This window comes from Ochotona curzoniae, unplaced genomic scaffold, assembly GCF_017591425.1.
Source record: "Ochotona curzoniae isolate NIBS_2020 unplaced genomic scaffold, NIBS_Ocur_1.0 contig_43, whole genome shotgun sequence".
Lineage (NCBI taxonomy): Eukaryota > Metazoa > Chordata > Mammalia > Lagomorpha > Ochotonidae > Ochotona > Ochotona curzoniae.
The window spans coordinates 6,683,822-6,706,045 of NW_024466218.1; the positions used below are offsets into that span (position 1 = coordinate 6,683,822).

Genomic DNA, 22,224 nt, shown 5'->3' on the forward strand with positions numbered 1-22,224 from the left:
CAGTTTTAAATAAGTGAACCTGCTAACACAGTGCACGTGTGCTAGCAATACCAGATAAAAACAGAAGCTGAGGTGGCCATATTCTTTCTTAGGAAACACAGATGTAAACGTCGCAAGTTACTAGCTAGCCATGGCAGGTTAAAGATGCTCGTTTTCTGCTACCGTACCGAGACAGAGATGAACTCCTTTCCTTTTGGATCAAAACCACTTCTAGAAAAGTGCTTAGTCAATAGGTCATGGCAAAATCATCTCTGGGTGACTTGTGAGGCATGGGAGAAAGCCCTGCAACTGCTCCCCTTTGTCTCTCAGGATGCGCTCTGAGACCCAGGCTGCTGTGAAAGGGAGGGGGCTGCCCCCCCGAAACATGCCAAGTGAAGAGGTAAGGCACCACAGGTGGTAGGTCCAGATGAGCCCCGATCTTCAGCCACCATTTCAAGGTGCCTGGCACTGAGCAGACTAAGTCAGCAGAGAAACCACCAACTGAACTCTGCAGGTGCACATGGAGCAGGAATCCCCCTGGATTGGGTCCTGCACAAAGTCTTGACCTTGCAATGGATATGGCTTTAAACCACTCAGTGAGGGGACAATTTGGTATACAGCAAAGGATGACCAAAAAACACTAATACATTCCTGCATTTGATTAGACTCTACTTGGTCATAAACATCAGAAAAATCTAATAATATAATTTTTCCATTAACATATTAAAGGAGAAAGTTAGTTATCTTCTCAATGAAAGCAGAAACAAAAGCAGCTGTTGAAATGCATCTAATCATGATCTCAAAAAACAAAAACACTGTTCACAACCTGAGAAAAGAACTTCATCAGGTTAGTGCAAGATATCTACAGAAATCAGCATTAGCAGTGAAACATCAAAGAGATTCCTTTTAACACTTAGCACAGGACAAGTGTCTTCACTAGCACACTGGAGATACAAGTCAACAGAGAAAAGCCAGAAAAAAGAAGTATGCAGACTGAAAAGAAAATAAAGCTGTTATCATAGTCAGACGATTCAACTGTCTTCAGAAACATTTCTAAACAATCTATAGAGGGATGATTAGCACTGATAGACGAGAGGAGAGACAGAGAGGAAGGTCTTCCGTCTGATGATTTACTCCCTAAGTGAGCACAATGGCCGATGCTATGCCGATCCGAAGCCAGGAGCCTCTTCCAGGTCTCCCACGCGGGTGCAGGCTCCCAAAGCTTTGGGCAGTCCTCAACTGCTTTCCTGGGCCACAGGCAGGGAGCTGGAAGGGAAGCGGGGCTGCTGGGATTAGAACTTGCGCCCATATGGGATCCCGGGCGTGCAAGGCGAGGACCTTAACCACTTGTGCCACCGCGCCGGGCCCCTGATAGACTTTTAATAAGCTACTGAGTATAAAATCGATAACATAAAATCAACTGAAATTTCATCGGTCAAAAAATAAGTGATAAAAAATTTACTTAACAATTCAGTGTATCAGTATGAAAAGTTTTTTAAACAATTTGCCAGTTTTCCCCCAAATTCATCCACATGTTTAGCCTAATTCAAGTCAGACTACCAGAAGACATTTAGTAGAACCTGAGAAGTTAATTTTAAAATGTACATGAAAGCACATGGAGAGATGGGGGCAAAGACAGTAGTGAACCTAACACACGCTTGAAGAAGAAAGGGGGAAGCGGGCCCGGCGGCGTAGCCTAGCCGCTAAAGTCCTCGCCTTGAATGTGCCGGGATCCCATATGGGTGCTGGTTCTAATCCCAGCAGCTCTACTTCCCATCCAGCTCCCTGCTTGTGGCCTGGGAAAGCAGTCGAGGATGGCCAAACCCTTGGGACCCTGCACCCATGTGGGAGACCCGGAAGAAGTTCCTGACTTTCCAGAAATAAATCTTTAAAAAAAAAAGGGTGGGGGAGCAAGGTGCACTATAAAATGTCAATACTTATTTATGGTCCAATAAGTAAAACAGCGCAGCATTAAAGGTATGTGTGTGTGTGTATACACATTATATTTCATTTGAGAAGACAACATGGAAGACTGGTTTCAAGGATCTATCCCCTGTTGTACACACAAATTATAAAGGGAATGATTAAAGAATTTAAACATGAAAATTAATAACTTCTATCAAGCAGTACCCTTAAGAGATAAATAATCAAAATTTATTTTTAAAAAATATTTATTTATTTTTATTGGAAAGGCAGATTACAGAGAGGAGGAGAGCCAGAGAGGAAGATCTTCCGTCAGATGATTCACTCCCCAAGTGAGCGCAACGGCCGATGCTATGCCAATCCGAAGCCAGGATCCAGGAACTTCCTTCTGCATCTCCCACACAGGTGCAGGGTCCCAGTGCACTGGGCTGTCCTCAACTGCTTTCCCAAGCCACAAGCAGGGAGCTGGATGGGAAGTGGGGCTGCTGGGATTAGAACCAGCGCCCAAATGGGATCTGGGCATGTCTAAGGCAAGGACCTTAACCGCTGTGCTATTGTGCCGGGCCCAATAATCAAAATTTAGAGTGTACGTTTGCAACACACAAAGATGAGTAAGAACCTGTATTGAAAATAGCAGAACATAAAGAATTCTCCCTGATGATGGACTGTCTGACACTGTCTGTACCAGCAATGCCAGGGCACACTTAAACAGCTGACTAATGGAATTGTAATTCCTTATGAAGAGTTGTGACATTGTGGGAAAAATCAATCAGGGGTGGAAAATGGGGGGAGGGGAATTCCAGATTCTATAGAACTGTACAATACATTTCAAAAATAAAAATTAAATAAAAGAAGATACACAAAAAACCAAAACAAAAACCTCCCACCTACAAAACTGTCGAGAGAATCTGGACAGGTACTTTAACGCAGTTAATTTACACATGGCAAGATACCCATCCTCACTAACCCAACAGGAGAACTGAATGTGAAACCACAGTGAGCTGTTCCTTCATGCCTAGCACATTGGCAAACATTACAAACAATATCAAATGTTGGTAATGATGTGAAGAAACAAGTGGTTCTTACTACACCACATGCCAGCCAATAAACTGACTGAGCCCTCTAGAACATTAAAGATGTGCCCGCCTACAATATAGTAATTTCACATCTAGAGAAAGTCTTGAACCGATACATATCTAGAACATGCATATTCTACACGCTATGATTTGGTCAAGTCTAGAATATACACATCCTACATGGGGGTGCCTGTATTGATGGATGCCTAGAAATTGCCCAAATGGCCATATCTCTGTATAAAGGGGACTTACAACCATAGTGAAACTTGGATGAGTCTCAGCTGGCCTGATGTTGGCAGAAAGAAGCAACCTGCAGAAGCCCGTGGGTTGCACGATTCCATCCTGCAAAGGACTCACGAAGTATCCCCAGCAGAGAGGCATCAGTACATGATCAAGACAGAAGAAAGTGCAAGGGAATACAGACCACTTAGCTCAGGACAACGACTGTTTTGGAGACAAACAGGGCAGGAATGAGGAGAGCCCTTCAAGAGTGTTTCAAGCAATGGTCACTTATTTTCTGTGGGCACTGAGTGTACAAATCATGATTCCTTTGTTCTGTGCTGCTCCATTACTGCTGAGTCACCCAGGACTGGCAAAGGGCATGGTCAAGAGGGGCCCTTACAATCCAACTCTCCCTAACCTGGCCCTCTCCCCTCCCTGTCTGTTTCCAAACAGCTCTTCCATCTGGGATGGATTTCAGGGAAATCCCTGTCTCCAATGGAGTAGAGATTTCATGTGCATGGCCCAAGAGGGATTGCAGACCAAGGGGAAGAGATGGAAAAGACAAGAAGGTGGCAATGCTCTGGGAAGGGCCTCTAGGACATGCCACAAAGTACAAGGAGAGGTTATGGGAAAGCTCATCACAGCACCCAAAGAAAACGAGGATTAACACTGAACACATTCAATTAAAACACTTCGCGTCTACACTCAGAGCCTAATGAAACCAGTTTGATTGTGGCCAACAGCCAGGGGAGAAAAACCCCACTGGGCCTGATTTCCCAGTACCCTTGAGGATGTGCCTGGCAAATGGACACCTGGGAAAGAGGAATAAAGGCTCTTGTCAGTTCCTGCCAACTTCTTATCCTCACAGGGTTCCAGCATCAATTAAGAAGGCCTCCATCCTGTTGAGCCTGTCTGCCAGGGCATGGAGTGGAATACGTTTCCCTCCCCTAATACCAACGATTGCTCTGCCATCATGCTTCCTAAAGCAAAACCTGGCACTGGCCTCCAGCATGGCAGAGAGACAAGCCCAGCCCTCCCAGGTCTCCTTTCATTCTTCCCGGGAGCCAGGATGGGCTGGGAGGTGATGCATGAAGTATACTGGAGAAGGGGCTGGGAACTGGCCGCTGGCTGCTGGCCGCTGGCTGCTGACCACTGGCTGGGTTCCTCCAGCCCAGGGCTGATGGCAAAGGGAGGAACTGCCCTGGCACCAGCTCGGCTGTCTTCAGAGTGCCAGCTGTTGGGTCTTTTTCTTTTTCTTCTTCTTTTATTGCATTATTCTTTTTCAAAAAGTTTTTCATCAGCAAGAATCAGTGAAGCAAGCTTTATGGTGCAATAATCCTGTGTGTTTTTGTTATAAATATCCCAAGGCAAAGTTAAGGCTATTTCATATGACTATCGGAGTTAACACACCCGTCAGTTGCAACAAGGGATCTGCTGAGAGTAGCAAGCAAGAAGCCTACTGTCTGCATCTTAAGAGGCCTTTGTTTTCATCAAATGAGCACATGGTTGCCTGTGAGAGAAGCTGGTTAGCTGGACAAATTCAGAATACAAGAGAAGTAAAGATATAGAAAGAAAGCACATTATTTGCAGAACTGGAAAAATAAAATGACCCATCCACTCACTTCCTGGGAACAGGACTCAGTAGTGAGTTTTGGCTATGCTAATATGTACAATAAACTCTTAAGAGTGAGAGGTCCCAGGTCCGGAAGCAGGGGCTTTGATTCTGCAGATGATGCAATGGTCAAATTTTTATTAAGAGTTCAATCTCATCCTCCCTCCCTTGGAAAACCATTAGATGAAAGTTTGTAATTGCAAAATCCAGGATGAAAAGTTACTCCCAGGGTTCTTTTTCATATATTGCATTCAATCTTGTTTATTTAGACCCCGAGGTTTGGCAGGGGATGCAGCCAGGTCGCTGAGGAGCAATGCAGTGGCCACGAAGCCCCACATCCTGATCTGCTTCCTGCACACACTTGCTGCTTGATTTTTGAGAGAGGTTTGCAAACTACAGGCTTCCTATCTAGGAAGGTAGTGCTGCCCTGAAGCCCCAGTCTTGGAGCAGTTGCCCTAGGTAAGGAGGAAATATCTGCAAGTGCCACGCTGGGTGAGAAGCTTATTCGTTCATTCACTTTGTAGTATGCAAAGCTCTTCACTTGCCATAGCAACTGTCCAGGGCATTTGCATATGGAATCATCCCCGTGATCTGGCAAACGCTGGACAGTAAGTATGTATAAGCACAGACTCCAGGACTTGGGAGGCAGGAACTTCTGCCAGCGAAATTGACAAATTACGAGAAACACATGTGCCCAGGAACAGTGACATGACCCCACCTAGAGGTTGATGCAATGTGGAAGAACAGGCTCGTGAACCCTGGAGATAGTTGTTGCAGAAGGAGGTTTAAACAGGAAAAAATGGGCACTGGGGTGGGAGTGCAGTGACTCCCCTTCTGCTCATTGCACCCTATCCTTAGTGGTGAAAAATGCATCAAAGACAGCACCTGTCCTCCACCTCTGCTCCCATGCCATGGAAAAAAATGAACGCATTTATCCATTTCTTCCTCTCTGTCTTTAAAGAAAAGTCTTCTATTCAATGGTTCATTTCCCAAATACCCACAGTAGCCCCTGCTGACCCAAACCAAGGTCAGGAACCTAAAACTGCCCATCCAGTCCCCCACGTGAATGGCAAAGGCCTAGCTACTTGGGCCATCTTCCACTGCTTTTCCAGGTGCATGAGCAGGAAGTTGGACTGAAAGTGGAGCAGTCAGGTGTCCACATGGGACATGATCAGCACAGGTGGTTGCTTAATCTGCCATGCCACCATGCCAGCCCTTGACATCCACTACTGAGTCTCAGGTAATGTGGCCCAATAAGGTCTGTGAGCAATGGAGGCCAACAGGGTGTCATGAGGAAAGGTGGAGGATGCTGGGCAGCTCTTCCACCAGACCTCCACCCAGCATTGCTCCGGAGTTACAGAGAAGAGAGACTTAGACAGAAGTCTTCTATCTGCTGATTCACTCCCCAAATGGGTGCAAAGGCTCTACTGAGCTAATCCAAAACCAGCCACCCAGAGCTTCCTCTGGGTTTCCCATGTGGGTGCAGGGGCCAAGCACTTGGAGCATCTTTCAGGTTTCCCAGATTTTAAGCAGGGAGCTGGACTGGAAGTGGAGCAGTTGGCACTTAAACCAATACTCACATGGGCTATCAGCACTGTGGGTGGAGACTTAACGTACTATACCACAGCATCGGCTCCAAATCAGGCAGTTTTCCTTTAGCAGGACTGTAAGGATCTGGACACAAATGCAAACCTCCTTCATACCCACAAATTCACCCCTGTTCAACATCTAACCTCCTTACAATCAGATAGCAAAGCAGTTCTCCCAGCAAAAGGACTGGGGAGTCAGTTGTTTGCTAATGGGCTGTTAGCTGGTGCCAGAGTATACACTGGCAGCTGCAACTGGAGACAGGTTTTGGCAATAGGGCACTCCATTTGGACAATGGCGCCTGAGGCTTGGCTTCCACGAGGATAGGAGAATGAGAAGGAAACGTGCATCTTTCTTCCTTGGCTTCCAGCTTGAGGGACAACATCCAGTCCTATAAGGAAGGAGATAATGGCTGCGATTACCACACTACCAGCAGCCAGCAGGAGGAGCAGGTGGCAGGCAGGTGAGGACCTGACAGTATGCAAATTAGGACAGCTGTGATGAGGTCCTTGGATGGAGACTGGGGCCTGGGGGAGTCTGTGTGAGGCACAGCCAGGGTGAATGACTTCCTGGCACCGGCCGACCTGCTGCTGGGGCTTCCCAGAGGTGAATGAAGTGTTCTGTGCTCAGAGTTTCCACCTCACCCCTCTGGGGCAGCACCCAAAGACACATGTCTTCACTCCAAGGGTGGCCTGTGCTGCCACCAACAGTCAGAAGACAACTGCCAGCCACTGTTTGGCTGGTTTGGCTACTGCTGACTTCCAGAATTTTCATTCTAGAAGAGCTAAGGAAAAAAAAAAAAAAGGATAGTAAGATCCTTAATTATGCCTTCTGTAGGCACGCTCCCCTCCCCACCCTGCAGGCCCAAGCTACCTGGCAGGCAGTTAAAAAGCTCCCCAGGTCCTGAGTGCCCAGGGAGGGGTTTGCTGGCATACAGCCCTCTGATCCAGCCAAGGCTCACAACTCCATCCTCTGTCTTCAAACTTCTGGCTAGGCTTGGCTTTTTTCCCCAAAAGGCTGCTGCAAAGGGACACGGGTGACTTGTTATCAACACCACACGTCAACTGGGTCTCAAGGGACTGACAAACCCGGAGCTGCGTTCCCACACAACCTTATCCCCAAAGGGAGGAAAGAGAAAAGCAGGGGAGGGGAGGGGAGAGAGAATAGGGGTGCTGTGTAAGAGTCCTGGTAAGAAGTTTCAGAGCAAGGGCTCAGCAAGGCTTCCTTTCAAGGCTTCCCTTCAACTACTGACTTGGGAAGCAGACCAATGACCCACCCACCCACTGGCTATTCCCTCATTGGCAGGCAAACAGGGCCAGCAGGAGAGACCTTGGTGACCCATAAAGGACAAACCAATGGATGAAGGTGGGTGGCCACAAGGGAGGTAAGATGAAAGATGGGGCCAGTCATATTTAAGCAGATGCTATCTTTCATGGTACTAAAATGGAAAGGACGTCAGAGTCAAGTCAGTTTGGGATCCATGTTTTGTGCAAAACCATTGGAGGGGTCTGACATACAGTCTACTTCCTGTAGTTCTTAGTTTAGTTTATATATGCTGCCACTCAATTCTTTATACCAGACACACCCTGGTTTTAAGGAACTAACGAGTCTTCAAACAAGACATGTCCAGGTATCTTGCCTTCTGCCTGGAAAAGCCTTTGAATCAGACGAAGGAATTCCTTTAGATTCCTCAAGTCTCAGAGTAAACATGCCCAAGTCTTTGTGTTTTCCAGGCTAAGCTCTCTCTCTCTCTGCCTGTGCACTGCAGGGGCCTTGTTTCCCATCACAGTGGTCAACACATCCCATGTAGCTGTGCAATAAAAGATGTGTCTCACCAACTTGGTCAATCTCTGTACCCATCACAGTGCTTTGGAGTACAGTGATGTGACAATTAAGACAGTATTATTAACCATATACTCTTTGGTAAAAGGGTATTCTTTTTCAAAAAGACAAGGAAGTTGAATATACAGGCAGAAAGAAAAAAAGAAACATGTTGAAGCACACAACAATGGTACATCTTCCCCCATTAGGGGCGTTCTTTGCCATGACTTCATGTGTGCTATCGCTACTTCCAAACAGGTCTCCCAGAGGCATCTGTCTCCTTTACCTAGGAATATTGATTATGAGCCAGAGATCTAACACACAGTAGGGACTCAATGTGTGCAGGAACACGGCAAGCCAGAGAGCAAGAACAGCTGTAACATACACAGAGGGCAAGTGGTAACATGGATAAAACATAACAGATTTGGGGCGAGTGTCATGCATAGTAGATTAAGCTTCCACCTCCACTCATATCAGAGCTCTGGCTTGAGTCTGGGCTGTTCTGCTTCTGATCCAGCTGCCTGGTACTTTGCCTGGGAAGGCAGGAGAAGATGAACCAGATACCTGGGCTCCTGCCACCTGTGTGGGAGATCTGGAGTTTCAGGCTCCTGGCTTCAGGCTGGCCCAGCCCCAGCCACAGATGCTTGGGTCACTTGAAGAGTGAACCCAGAGGATGGAAAATCTCTCTATGCCACTCAAAACAAACAAAATGGGACCAGTGCCTTGGCTTAGTATGCTAAGCCTCTGCCTTTGACTGTGATATCCCATGTGGGTGATGATACAAGTTCCAGCTGTTTAACTTCTGATCTAGCTCCCTACTTTTGGTCTCGAAAGGCAGTGATGGATGGCATATGTCCTCAGATCCCTGCATCCATTAGGGAGACCTGGAAGAAGCTCCTGGCTTTGGATCAGCTCAGCTCTAGCAGTTGCGGCCACATGGGGGAGTGAACCAGTGGATGGACGATCTTTCTTTCTGTATCTCCTTCTTTCTATAAGTCTGACTTTCCAGTAAAAAATAAATAAATCTTAAAAAGAAAAGAAAGAAAACACATAGACCAAAAAGAACAGCAAACTCAGTCAGTGAGACAAAGGGTTTGATATTTCCACCAGGCAGCAGGCTAATGCCCAGATACCGGGTTCTCACCTCACCCCCAATAGGGGGAAGCTCTACTGGCCTGGAGGCAAATACAAACTTGCTGTTACCCTGGGCTGCAGTTTGGTTTGCTACCAACCACTTATAAACTATCAAGGCAGGCACCTGACTCAGAATCTCAAGGGTCAATTGATAATTCAAAAAGAAAGTTCAGCAGAGAAAGCACTTAACATTGTAATGGCACAATTTTATAAAATTATGATCTCAAGAAATTCTCAATTGGCTCTCTTTTTTTAAAGGATTCATTTATTTATATGGGAAAGGCATACTTTGCAAAGAGGAGAGACAAAGATTGTCCATCCGCTGGTTCACTCCCCAAGTGGCTACAATGGCTAGAGCTGAGCTGATCCAAAGCCAGGAGCCAGGAACTTTCTCTGGGTCTCGTACATGGTGCAGGGTCCCAAGGCTTTGGGCCGTCCTCGACTGCTTTCCCAGGCCACAAGCAGGGAACTGGATGGGAAGTGGGGCAGTTGGGATATGAACTAGTGCCCATATGAGACTCCGGCGTTTGCAAGGTGAGGATTTGGCTACTGGCCATCGCACTGGGCCCCAAAAGGCTCTTTCATATGGATAGACCTAAAATACTCTGGTTACTACTCTAAGTGCTACTTTTGATTATAATGTTTTTATCGTGTTGTCTGGTTTCAAGGAAATACCTGTGTGTGTGAATCAAAATGGAAATTTAAAATATTAAAGAAGTGTGAAGATTGGTTTATAAATGGGACAGATTTTAAAAATCTTTTCTAGGAGAGTAAGACCAGTTCAAGCACACTTGTCAGCCCCTGTAACATGAAAAGCTTTGGTGCTTGGCTATGGTAGACAACTTTTCTAACTTGTCCGGGTAACTACGGCACCAACCTCTTTAAACAGTCTATCAGTGCAACTAAGTTACCCAATGCTTTACATTTTAGCCCAGTTCTTAACATTTATCTGACTTCTATTGCCAGGTTACATATGAAAATATTTATTTAATATTATCACTGTTTCTAGAAATGGTGCATAAATCAAAATTTTATGTCCTCAGGCAAAATACTTAATCTCTCTGGGCTTCAATTTCTCTTTCTGAAATCTGAATCTATGGCTAATGTTCAATTTAGCTCTGAAATTCCTAAGCCTGTATCTGATCTGACCCACAAGACTATGCAATTGGAAGTGAACCTAACATACAGAAAGGTTCAGCTTTATTAAACAATAGTTTTCTAGTGAAGAACCTTTTAAACTCATAATGTACATACCAGTTACCTAGGGATCTTAGTAAAATGCAGATCCTGATAGAGCAGCTTTGTTCCACACTTCCTTTTAAAAAACAATTTTATTTAAAAGGAAAGAGTGATATCCATTAATTGGTTCACTCCCCAAATGCCTGTAACAGCTGGGAGTGGGCCAGGCCAGAGTCAGCAGCCGAGAATTCAATCCAGGTCTCCCATGGCTGGTGCCACTGCTGGTCCCACTGCTGGTCCCAGTATGGAGTGGAAGCAGGATCCCAGGACTCAAACCCGTGCACTCCAATATAGAATGCAGGTGTCCCAAGTAGTGCCTTAACCATTGCACCAAATGCCCACCTCCCACATTGTTCAAAGTATTTATTTATTTTTATTGGAACATCAAGTTTACAGAGAGAAGGAGAGACAAAGAGATTTTCTGTCTGCTGATTCATTCCCCGAGTGGCTGCAATGGCCAGAGCTGAGCTGAGCTGATCTAAAGCCAGGGACCAGAAGCTTCTTCCAGGTTTTCCGTGCAGGTGCAGGGTCCTAAGGTTTGGGCTGTTCTCAACTGCTTTCCCAGACAGGGAGCTGGATGGGAATTGGAGCAGCTAGGACATGATTTGGTTCCCATACGGGATCCAGGTGCAAAGTGAGGATTTAGCCACTGAGCCATCATGCAAGGTTCACCTCCTGCATTTCTAACAAATGCCCAAGTGATACTGATACTCCATCGGCTATGCTTTGACTCACAAATCTATTATGTTAAAATCTCCAAAAACACTGCAACAGTGTTTCTTTGTCTGTGATCTGCCTTGCCTTACATCCACTGTTACCCTGGCCAAATCGTGTGCACCAGAAACCAGCACTAAAGCACCCCAAAGCAGCCAGGCCAGGCATCGTGCAATAATTTAGTACAAAAGCACAATTTAAAAGGGAGCGCATTTAAAAGAACCAACTGCTTCTCTCTCTTAGGAGGTTTGAATATGACACAGAGGGAATCGTGCTGAAGTGTAGCATGTGCAAGAGGAAGAACGCACGGCAAACACAGGCAGTCGCAGGAAGACTGGCAGTAGAAGCAGAGACAGAGCAGCTGAGGTGCCAGACTACAGAGAAAATCGTTCTGACACCAAATGGATAAGGTGCCAGGCAGGCTGGAGCTTGTGCTCTGTGGGGAATGGCTTTTTCTTTCTTGTTTCAGGATGGCTGTATTCTCTTTCCTTGTAAATGTCTGTGAAGCCATGAGTGCAGACACTAGGAACTTTCCTCTATGCTATGTGACCCCACTGGACTTCCCCTCTGTGGCAACCCTTTACTTTATCTGAGCATTTACTGTAGCAGTTAAATGTGACAGAATTATAGTCAAATTTCTCATGGTCAGATATTCTCTCTGCTCGTTGTGTCAGAGTCAGGATCATCAACTCCACTAAAAAAGCAGCAGAGGTGGTAAGAGAGGCGGCCGCGTTGTTTTCCAGGGCCACTGCAACACAGCATCATTGTTTGGGGAGCTGCAAACACAGGGATGCACTTTCCTACCTCTGTGGAAGCTGAATGTCTAGATGTCAGTGGGTTGGATGTTTTTGGAGACCCCTCTCCTTGGTTTGCAGGTGCTGTGTTCGTCCTTATCTTAATCTCTCTCTGTGTAGCCCTGGTCATTTATCTCTTTATAGGAAAATGTTCAACAGATGAGGGTCTATTCTGTTGACCCCATTGTAATGTAATTACCTCTTTAAAGGCCTGATTACCCAATCCAATTACATTCCAAGGAACTGGAGGTTAGAACTTCAATCATGAACTTGAGAGGATCCCAGTGCAGCCCATTCTAGGTGGGGATCTTACAAAACCACTGCAATGCTTTTAAGAATGGTGGCTAAGCTGTTCACCACTTAGTTGTGAAGCAGTGCACACAACTAAACACCTTGCCCTTCACAGAACTTTGTGAATGTGGCAACACTTCTGCAGTTAGATCATGGCTACAGCTGCTCATTAAGCAGCATCAGCACTCATTCTCAGCTTCATGGTGGAGGCAGTGACAAACCTTCTGGTTTCACCACTGCCCGTCTAGTTCAACACACTATGGACAATGATCACAGAAAGCATGTTTCTTTCTTTTTTTTTTTTTAAAGATTTATTTATTTATTGGAAAGTCAGATATACAGAGAGGAGAGACAGAGAGGAAGACCTTCCATCCGATGATTCACTCCCTAAGTGACTGCAATGGCCAGTCCTGTGCCGATCAGAAGCTGGAAACCAGGAGCCTCTTCCGGGTCTCCCACGCGGGTGCAGGGTTCCAAGGCTTTGGGCTGTCCTCGACTGCTTTCCCAGGCCACAAGCAGGGAGCTGGATGGGAAGTGGAGCTGCCGGCATTAGAACCGGCGCCCATGTGGGATCCCGGCGGGTTCAAGGCAAAGACTTTAGCCGCTAGGCCATGCCGCTGGGCCCAGCACGTTTATTTCTATATGCAACACGAGAGTAATGTTGAACTGTGTCATTGATATAGCTATCAGAATTGAAATGTCTTTCATAGTGATGGAAGCAAAACAAAAATGATGGTGACCAGTTACATGGTGAGCATGCTAAAATTATCAAAAGTGTTACAGAATCCATGGTGGTTTTTTGTTTGTTTGTTCTTGATTTTTTCAGGAAGGCAATGACCAGTTAGAGAGGTACTTCTCAAACTGTGGTGTGCAAAGAAGTCACCCTGGTGGGTCCGGTGCAGTGGCCTATTGGCTAAAGTTCTCGCCTTGCATGCACCAGGATCCCATATAGGAACCGGTTTAAGTCCCAGTGGCCCCACTTCCCTTCTGCTTGTGGCCTGGGAAAGCAGTAGAGAACAGCCCAAAGCCTTGGGACCCTGCACCTGCATAGGAGATCTGGAAGAGGCTCTGGGCTCCTGGCTTCAAATCAGCTGAGCTCTGGCCATTATAGCCACCTGGAGAGTGAATCAATGGGCAGAAGATCTTCCTCTCTGTCTCTCCTCCTCGCTGTATATCTGAATTTCCAATAAAAATAAATAAATATTTTTTAAAAGTCACCCTGGCAACTAACATGGTAACACAGAGAAATCCCACCTGTTGTGCTGCAGTTAACATGGGACATCTTAACTATAGTTAACACAGAATTGACATTAACCAGGCCCAGAATGCCTGCCAGCTACTGGCTGCTTTTCGCCCAGCAGTGTAACACTTGCCTACGTACAAGGCAACCTAAGCAGTTGCCTACAGCTGGGGAAGAACTTTCAAGATCTAAGTAGCACTCAAAAATCTCAAAAGGCTTCTGATGGCATTCGCTATACGTGTTACAGTAAACACTACGGATGTACCATCTTAACTATACCAGAGAGAGTTTTCAGGACAGAACCACCAAGCAAGAACTTCTGGACCAGTTCTGAGGTGAAACTGAACCGGAGAAAGTAAGGCTCAGCATTCTGAGATGTCAAGATTCTCCGTCTCTAGTGTAAGGGAAATACAAATCAATTTCTTTTCATGTTAACAACCATAAACTTTTCAGTTATTGAAGTTGGATAGAAAGAACTATCAGGAATGTAAAATTCTATATAGCATGTTCTGACGGTAAGTTGAATGATGTCCTCTCAAAATTCAGTCCACCCGAACCCTGAAAAAGTAAGCCTATTAGAAATGGGTCTTGGGCCCATGCAGTAGCCTAGCAGCTAAAGTCTCACCTTGCAAGTGCTGGGATCCCATATGGGAGCCGGTTCTAATTCTGGCAGCCCCGCTTCCCATCCAGCTCCCTGCTTGTGGCCTGGGAAAGCAGTGAAGATGGCCCAAAGCCTTAGGACCCTGTACCTACATGAGAGACCCGGAAGACGCTCCAGGTTCCTGGCTTCAAACTAGCTCAGTTTAGGCTGTTGTGGGACCCTGCACCTGCATAGGAGATGTGAAAAAGGCTTTGGGCTCTTGGCTTCAAATCAGCTGAGCTCTGGCCATTTCAACCACCTGGAGAGCGAATCAATGGGCAGAAGATCTTCCTCTCTGTCTCTCCTCCTCGCTGTATATCTGACTTTGCAATAAAAATAAATAAATGTTAAAAAAGAAATGGGGTCTTTGCAGATGCAATTAGTTAATGGTCCAGATAATAGTGTGTTAGCGAAGGTCACAAATCCAATGATAGCAACCTCATAAGAAGCTAAGACAGTTGGAGGCAAATGTGGAGTTCCCACCACCAGGAAGAGTCCTCCCCTGGAGTCATTACAAGGAACATGATCTGCTAGCACCTTGATTTTGGGCTTTTCGTCTCTAGAACTGAGAATGAATAAATATGTTTTGAAGTACCCAGTGTGTGGTGATGTGCTGTGACAGACCTGGGAAACACAGAGCTAGATGGGGATAAGCAACAAGGCTTGTATACCTTTAATATTTAATTTTTATTTATCTGAGAGACAGAAAAACAGGTTGGGGCTGGCTGGGTTGAAACTGGGAGCTAGCAACACAACCCAGGTCTTCTTCGTGGGGGACATCACTTCTTGAGGCACCGTTGCCTCCTAAGGTCTAGATCAGGAACCAGAGACAGGAGCCAAACCCAGGCACTCCTATATGGCAGACAGACATCTTGACTGTTAGCCTAAATGCCCACTCCCCTGCATTGTTATCATTGGGTTCTGCTGAGGTACCTTGCACAGCTTTTGATAATGGAAGAAACTGTGAAAAAGATACACTACACCATTTCTTCAACTGCCTTCCCTCCCTAGGCATTAGAGGTAACCATGTCTACTTTTCAATCAGAATTAACACTGACGAGAGGTGCCCAGCGAGTTATTCACACCATCTTGGAGACTGTCCACCATAACTTACACAACGTACAGGAAATTGCGAATGAACACATGCAATTTTATCAAGAAACCAACCAGCAAGTGCTTATTTACCCTTTATCTTCAAAGCCTCCATTAGTACTATTATCAGACCTCCAGTCCTCCAGGGTTCACTTTTTAACTAGCTTAGAATTTACTAAATAATCTGCATAGAATTAGGGAAAATTGTCTTCCACATTACCTTATCATGTAGAAGAGTACTTTAAGTAAATGATGAGACTAAAAGGATACTTCCATTTCACACCCTACACAAATTGATATTTTAGGAAATCTGAGGAAATGGGAAGCATAGTCTGTCCACTACTTTGAGGGACAGAGTTTTAAAAATGATATCTTACTCCCCTAGCCTCATTTCCCACTACCCTCACCAATGGTATATAGGCCATTACACAATGTCGTATCAAAAACTGCTACAGAACTGGCACAAACATGAAGGCTGAATGAAAGGCAAGACACCAAAATACTGCCAATGTTAACACTCTCCTTGCATTTTTATTTTCCAAGTTTTCTGCCTGATGCCATACTGCTCTGAATCAAGAGGAAATTTGTGAGGGATATAAAAGTCTTATAGGAACCTAAATCCTTTCCTGTAATGTCTTTGAAGTGTAATTGTGAAGAATTTACTGGAACAACAAAGGTGAAGAACTTGAATATATATTCTGCTATACTTTTTTGATTTGAGACACTATGACAATATTGATTGTCCCCATCTGATATTTCTAAAACAATCCGTCTGCCACTTTTCCACTACAACTCTCATCAACAGTCAAGGTAATATTTTCTTCCCTAAATGCATGGTGCTGTGACCGGAATATCTTATTAATTATTTTTTTCACAACCGAGTAATTTAGAAGTAATATTGAGCCCAGCACGAAAGCCTAGTGGCTAAAGTCCTTACCTTACATGCACCAGAATCCCATAAGGGTGCTGGTTTGTCCTGGCTGCTCTACTTTTCATCCAGCTCCCTGCTTGTGGCCTGGGAAAGCAGTGGAGGATGATCCAAAGCCTTGAGACGCTGTGCCAATGTGGAAGACTCGGAGATTCCTGGATCCCAGCTCAGGATCGGTTTAACTCCAGCCATTGTGGCCACTTGAGGAATCAGCTGATGGAAGATCCTTCTCTCTGCTATCTCCTTCTCTTTACATATATACCATTTTCGCAAGAATTTCATGAAAACCTATTATGTGCAATACTCTGTAAATTTAAAAGAAAAAAAGTTTCCCATCTATTTGGAAGGCAGAGTGACACACAGAAACAGAAACAGAAACAGAAACAGAAACCTTGGCTTACTTCCCAAATTACCACAATGGTCAGGGCTGGGTAAGCTGAAACCAGGGACTTCTTCTCGATCTCATGTACACCACAGAACCCAGCAATTGAGTCATCTTTCACTACTTTTCCCAGGCCATTAGCAGGGAATTGAATTGGAAGTGGAGCAGCCAGACTTGAACTGGCACCCATATGGGATGCTAACATTGTAGGTAGCAGTGTAACCCATTATGCCACAATGGATGGCAGGGTCCCAAGTTAAATGTTCCCAAACATTTAACTGCTGTATCTCAGCATGCATTAGCTGGAAGCTGGATATGAAGTGAAGTATAAACCAGTACTCTGAAGAGGGATGGAGGTGTCACAATTGGTGGCTTAGCCATTTACACAATTTCCACCCTGTCATCACTTCTTGGAACACAGTGTATGTTACCTTGAGTTAACACGACTGCATATATATGCCATCTGAGTAGACAGCCCTTTCCAGGACATAGACTGTCATGTACATCTTTAGTTCCTTAGTGATCTATGTTGAAAAAATCCTTTCACATTTGCTAAATGAGTAGTTATGGTATCAGGCATGCCATCCATTCTTAGAAACATCAAATTAGGTACTGACATTGTGGCTGCAGTGCAACTATCCCACACAGCAGTAACAGCTGAGTCCCAGCTGCTCTATTCTGATCTAGCTACGCCACAATACCACCCCTAAACACAGCTTTTAAAGGGAGCAGGCCTTGTGCCATTTTAGGTCACTAGCTCTCCAAATCAAAATGCCTGATTTGAGGGACAAGAAGCCATAGCAGGTCACCTGCAATGCTAGCATCCCAAAGGAGTGCCAGTTCCAGTTCCACAGCTCCATTTCCAATCCAGCTTCCTGCTCATGCACCTGGGAAAGCAGTGAAGGATGATCCAAGCACTTGGGCCCCCGCCATCCACATGGGAGATCCTAATGGAGTTCCAGCATTTAGGGAATGAATGGATAGATTCAAGATTTCTCCATCTCTGTATGTCATTCTTCTTGTCAAGTGGATGAAAACAAATGTGTATAGGAAAGCTGCAGAGCATGGCCCAAGTACTTGGGACCCTATCATCCGGCGGGAGATCCAGATGGAGTTTCTGGCTTTGGCCTGGCCCAACCATAGGCACTGTGGCCATTTGGAGAGTGAACATTTATCCCTCTGTCACTCTGCCATTCAAAAAAAAAAAAAAAAAAAGATAGAAAGCAAATGGAATGGGGTGGACATTTAGCTGACTGGTTAATATGTCTGAACTCCACACTGGAATGTATGGGTCCAATTCCTGGCTCTTGACTCCAGCCTCGTTGGAATGCAGACCCTGGGAAGCAGTAAGTAACCTGTTCTTGTAACCTACATGGGAGACCCGGTTGGGGTTCCCAACTTCCAGCTCCAGCTCAAGTGCAGCAGTGGCCCAAATGTGTCTACCGAGGGCACACAGAGGGAGTCAGTGCTTGGGAGCTCTGTCCTTCCTCATCTCCCTCTGCCTGTGGACTTTTCTGAGGAAAAGTTTCCAGCGGCCAGGTCTAGGTCAGGCCAAAGCCAGGAATTTTACCCTGTCTCCCTCAGGATGGCAGGGGCCCAAGTACTGCCATCCTGAAAGCTAGATTGGAAGCAGAGCAGCTGGGAACTTATTCTCTGATACCGGATGCTGGATCACTGCAAGCTGTGCTTAACTAACTGCAGTACACCAGCCCAAAAGCACAAAGTTTTTTCTTTATAGACTTATTTATGTGAAAGGCAGAATTACACACAGAGAGAGAGAGAGAGAGAGAAAGAGAGAGAGTCTTCCACCCATTGGTTCAAATAACCATAACAGCCTGGACTGGGCCAGATGGAAAGCCAGGAGCCAAGAATTTCCTCTGGGTCTCCCAAATAGGTGCAGGGGTCCAAGCACATGGGTTGCCTTCTGCTGCTTTCTTATGTGCTTTAACAGGGAGTTGGACTGGAGGTGGAGCAGCCAGGATTTGAACTGGTACTGATATGGAATGGCAGCACAGTAGGTAGTAGCTTTACCTACTATGCCATAGCCATCTGCCCCCAATCCAAAGAAAAGAATTAGACTTTCTGGTACTTCCTCATATTAAGGGTAGCTCATCACCAAATATCAATTGTCATTTTGAAAGCAGAGGATCACAAAACATAACACTTTAAGTAATCCAGCAAGGGAATTTAAATTCATATTCCATTTGTAAAGAGGACACTGCTGGCTGCTTCATGTGGAGTGGTACCACATATGCCTAGTAACTCCAGCTTTAATCTTCCAAAAGAAACAGAAATACACTTTCTCATGTGAATCAAAAAGAAGGCATCTGTAGCTCAGATCTACCCCTCCCCCAGGACATCATTTGTCAAACTGAGCAGAACACCTTGGGCATACTTGTAGCCACATGGGGAGTGAACCAGGGGAAGGAATATCTCTTTGTAACTCTCAAATAGATTAAAAATCTTAACACTTATTTTTCTTTTGAAAAGTGTATGTTAATAAGAAAGCCCCGATGAGCCAAAAAAAAAAAAAAAGCTTATGCAATGAATATACTTGGCTTGCTTCACAAGTCAAATAACATGGAAACCAACAGTTGTCAAGCAACAACCATTGCCCAGCACATTAGGACCCTGACAGGCTGACTGCTTCACGACACAGGTTTACAAAGCAGTGACTGAGCAATTATTCTTATAATAAAATATCGTTTTAATGAAGTACCTGAAACAATCTTAAACATCTGATCAATAAGATTATGCACAAATAAGGAAGTATGCTGCACTTTACAAAAAATAAAGTTAAGCATTTAAATATACAAAACAACACTGAATATAGATCTCTTCTTAAAGCACTCTTTTAACATATACATAATTTATAGCATTTTACATAACTTGCTGAAACAACAAATGCGGCCAATTTAAAACTTACTATGGTGCAGAATACGGCCGTAACAGTCCTGATTGGAAGAACAGGATGAAAAGTAACATATTAGAGGTGTTTTCCCCCCAAATTATTTTCTAAGAAGCACAGCATTTCCAATTTTTAAAAATCCTGCTTGTAGGACTTAATCGTTCTTTCTGTATGAGATTCTAACCATAGCTGTTGTTTTTTACTGGTTATATTCTTCATAGGTGGGACTGAAAACAGGCAAACAAGGAGAGAGGGCTTGTTGTGCACACGAGCCTCTTCCTCAGATGTCTGACACGCGCCTCACATTGACAGCCGATCTCCCCGAGACACGCCGAAGAGCACCCTTTAAGAACAGACTCCAACATGCAGGCTTACAGTCTGAGATTTTCAATCATTAATTAGTGTTTCTTTGAAGTCCACCAAGATGCTTAAAATTCAGGACAACTAAAAGATTTTACTAAAGGAAATCATAGAAAAACCATCCTGCCTGGAATTTAAAATAATATAAATTTCCCCTTCCCCAAATGACGAATTCTTTCTGAGATTCTATACTTTGAGACTGTTGGGCATATTTTTTATTTTGGTTGGGCTGTGATTTTTTATTTTTCCTCCAACAACAAAATGGAGCAGTTCTCCTGGAGTTCCAGTTCTAGCCCTGCTCTCTGGGCACACACAGCACACTTTCTGTTTCATGAGGCCATTTTTAATTTCCCCTCGTTTTGAACTCGATGCCTCGCCATTCCCTCCAATGCTTTCTACCCTTTCCATTTTCCAATGAGGTATTTCAGTAGCTTCAGCTTCAAGGTTTCCCTGACAAGGATGTCCTCTCACCTGGAATGAAAAGCAGCACATGGGGAGATGAACCAGATAATTAGCAACTGTAGGCACAAACTATTTCCACTTGTCTCCTTCTGGCAACACTGGGATTCAGCCAGCCAAGGTCACCACAGCCCTACTCTTTAGCTGTCACTTTAACTGTGGCAGGTCCCAGTTACCTAAGTAACTTCTGACTCCAACCCAGAAAACCTAACGCTTTGAGAAAGGCTCAGTACAGGATAAAATACATTTTTCTTGGTAAACAGTAACATGTTAGAGAAAAACATCTCAAACTACTATAGTTTGGCAAACAAAATGAATAATAACAAATTATAATTAAACGCACAAGTAGGCAGAAGTCCAGTTCTGTGTAAACTGTGTTTCACAGCTGATTTTCAGAAAAGAAAGCTAAGTTCTGGTCTGTAAGAACCCCACGGGATGTTTAGGTGAGACTTAATAACAGTTTGTAGTTGTAAACAATGCTTTTCCATACTGGTGATTATTTTTCAGAAATGGGAATTTTAGGATAGTGCAACAATGCTTATTACGTCTTCTTTGGCAGTAAACAGCAAGGATCTGCATGGAGAGTGGAGTGGTCACTTCAGAAGGGCCAGGTACAGAGCTCGGGAATACTTCATCTCTCTTTCCTGTTCCATGCAAAATATCAAATCCCTGAGGCAGACTCGTGTGATTCTTGGACGAAGCAGCTGCTTGGTGGCTGTTAGGCTGGATGTCCCAGAAGGAAGAATGCAGTCTTTTAAGCCCTAAATGGGTGAGAAAAGCAACTTAAAACAAGGATCTTTCATTTGCTGGCCAGGTACCGAGATCATATGATGAAGAAGATTCAATTCCACCTTCTGTCTTACACAGCTGCCACACGTTATCTACCCTTAGCCTCTTACCTGGATGCTGGAGAGCGCTTCTGAACTGATCTCTCCACTTCCACACTCTACTGTGCTCCATTTTTTCCTGAACATGGTACTCCAGACTTTCCTCTTTGAAAGTATTATACAAAACATTTTTTTAAAATAAGATTTATTTATTTTTTAAAGATTTATTTATTTACTTTTATTGGAAAGTCAGATATACGGAGAGGAGGAGAGACAGAGAGGAAGATCTTCCATTCAATGTTCCACTCCTCAACTGGCTGCAATGCCTGGAGCTGAGCCAATCCGAAGCCAGGAGCCAGGAGCCAGGAGCTTCTTCAGGGTCTCCCACGCAAGTGCAGGGTCCCAAAGCTTTGGGCCATCCTCATCTGCTTTCCAAGGCCACAAACAGGGAGCTGGATGGGAAGTGGGGCTGCCGGGATTAAAACCAGCATCCATATGGGACCCCAGCACATGCAAGGCAAGGACTTTAGCCACTAGGTCACCACACCAGGCCCAGTTAATTTAATTTTTTTTTTAATCTGAAAGAGCTACAAGAGGGAGAGGCAGAGAGATCTTTCATCTGCTAGTTCACTCCCCAAATAGTCATGACAGCCAGAGCTGGACAAAGAGCCAGGAGCTTCTTCCAGGTCTCTATGTGGTTATTGTGGCTCATGTGCTTGGGCCTCTGCTGCTTTCCCAGGTAGATCATAGGGAGCTGGATCAGAAGTGAAGCAATAGGGGTCCATAAGTGCTGTTGGGGTCACAGGCTTAGCCTCCATCTCCCATGTAAAACTTAATAATGTAATGGGTCTATTTGTCAGTTTGTAAGATTTATTTTTATTGTTTTTATCGGAAAATTAGATATACAGACAACAGCAGACACAGAGAGGAAGATCTTCCATCTGATGATTCACTCCCCAAGTGGCAGCTATGGCCAGAGCTGCACTGATCCGAAGC

General features: G+C 44.9%; 1 protein-coding gene across 6 annotated transcripts in view; it reads right to left on the reverse strand.

Annotated features, from left to right (window-relative positions):
• Positions 1–20,658: 20,658 nt before the first annotated feature.
• Positions 20,659–22,224, reverse strand: part of TAF4B (TATA-box binding protein associated factor 4b) — an 86,141-nt gene continuing 84,575 nt past the window's right edge. For 5 of the 6 annotated variants that reach the window (XM_040984849.1, XM_040984845.1, XM_040984848.1 and 2 more), the window contains one exon: positions 20,659–21,162. In XM_040984849.1, coding sequence (XP_040840783.1) covers positions 20,995–21,162 — 168 coding nt within the window. In that variant the 3' untranslated portion in view covers positions 20,659–20,994. Of the gene's footprint in view, positions 21,165–22,224 lie in introns of all 6 variants that reach the window. The other variant, XM_040984844.1, reaches the window with a different exon arrangement.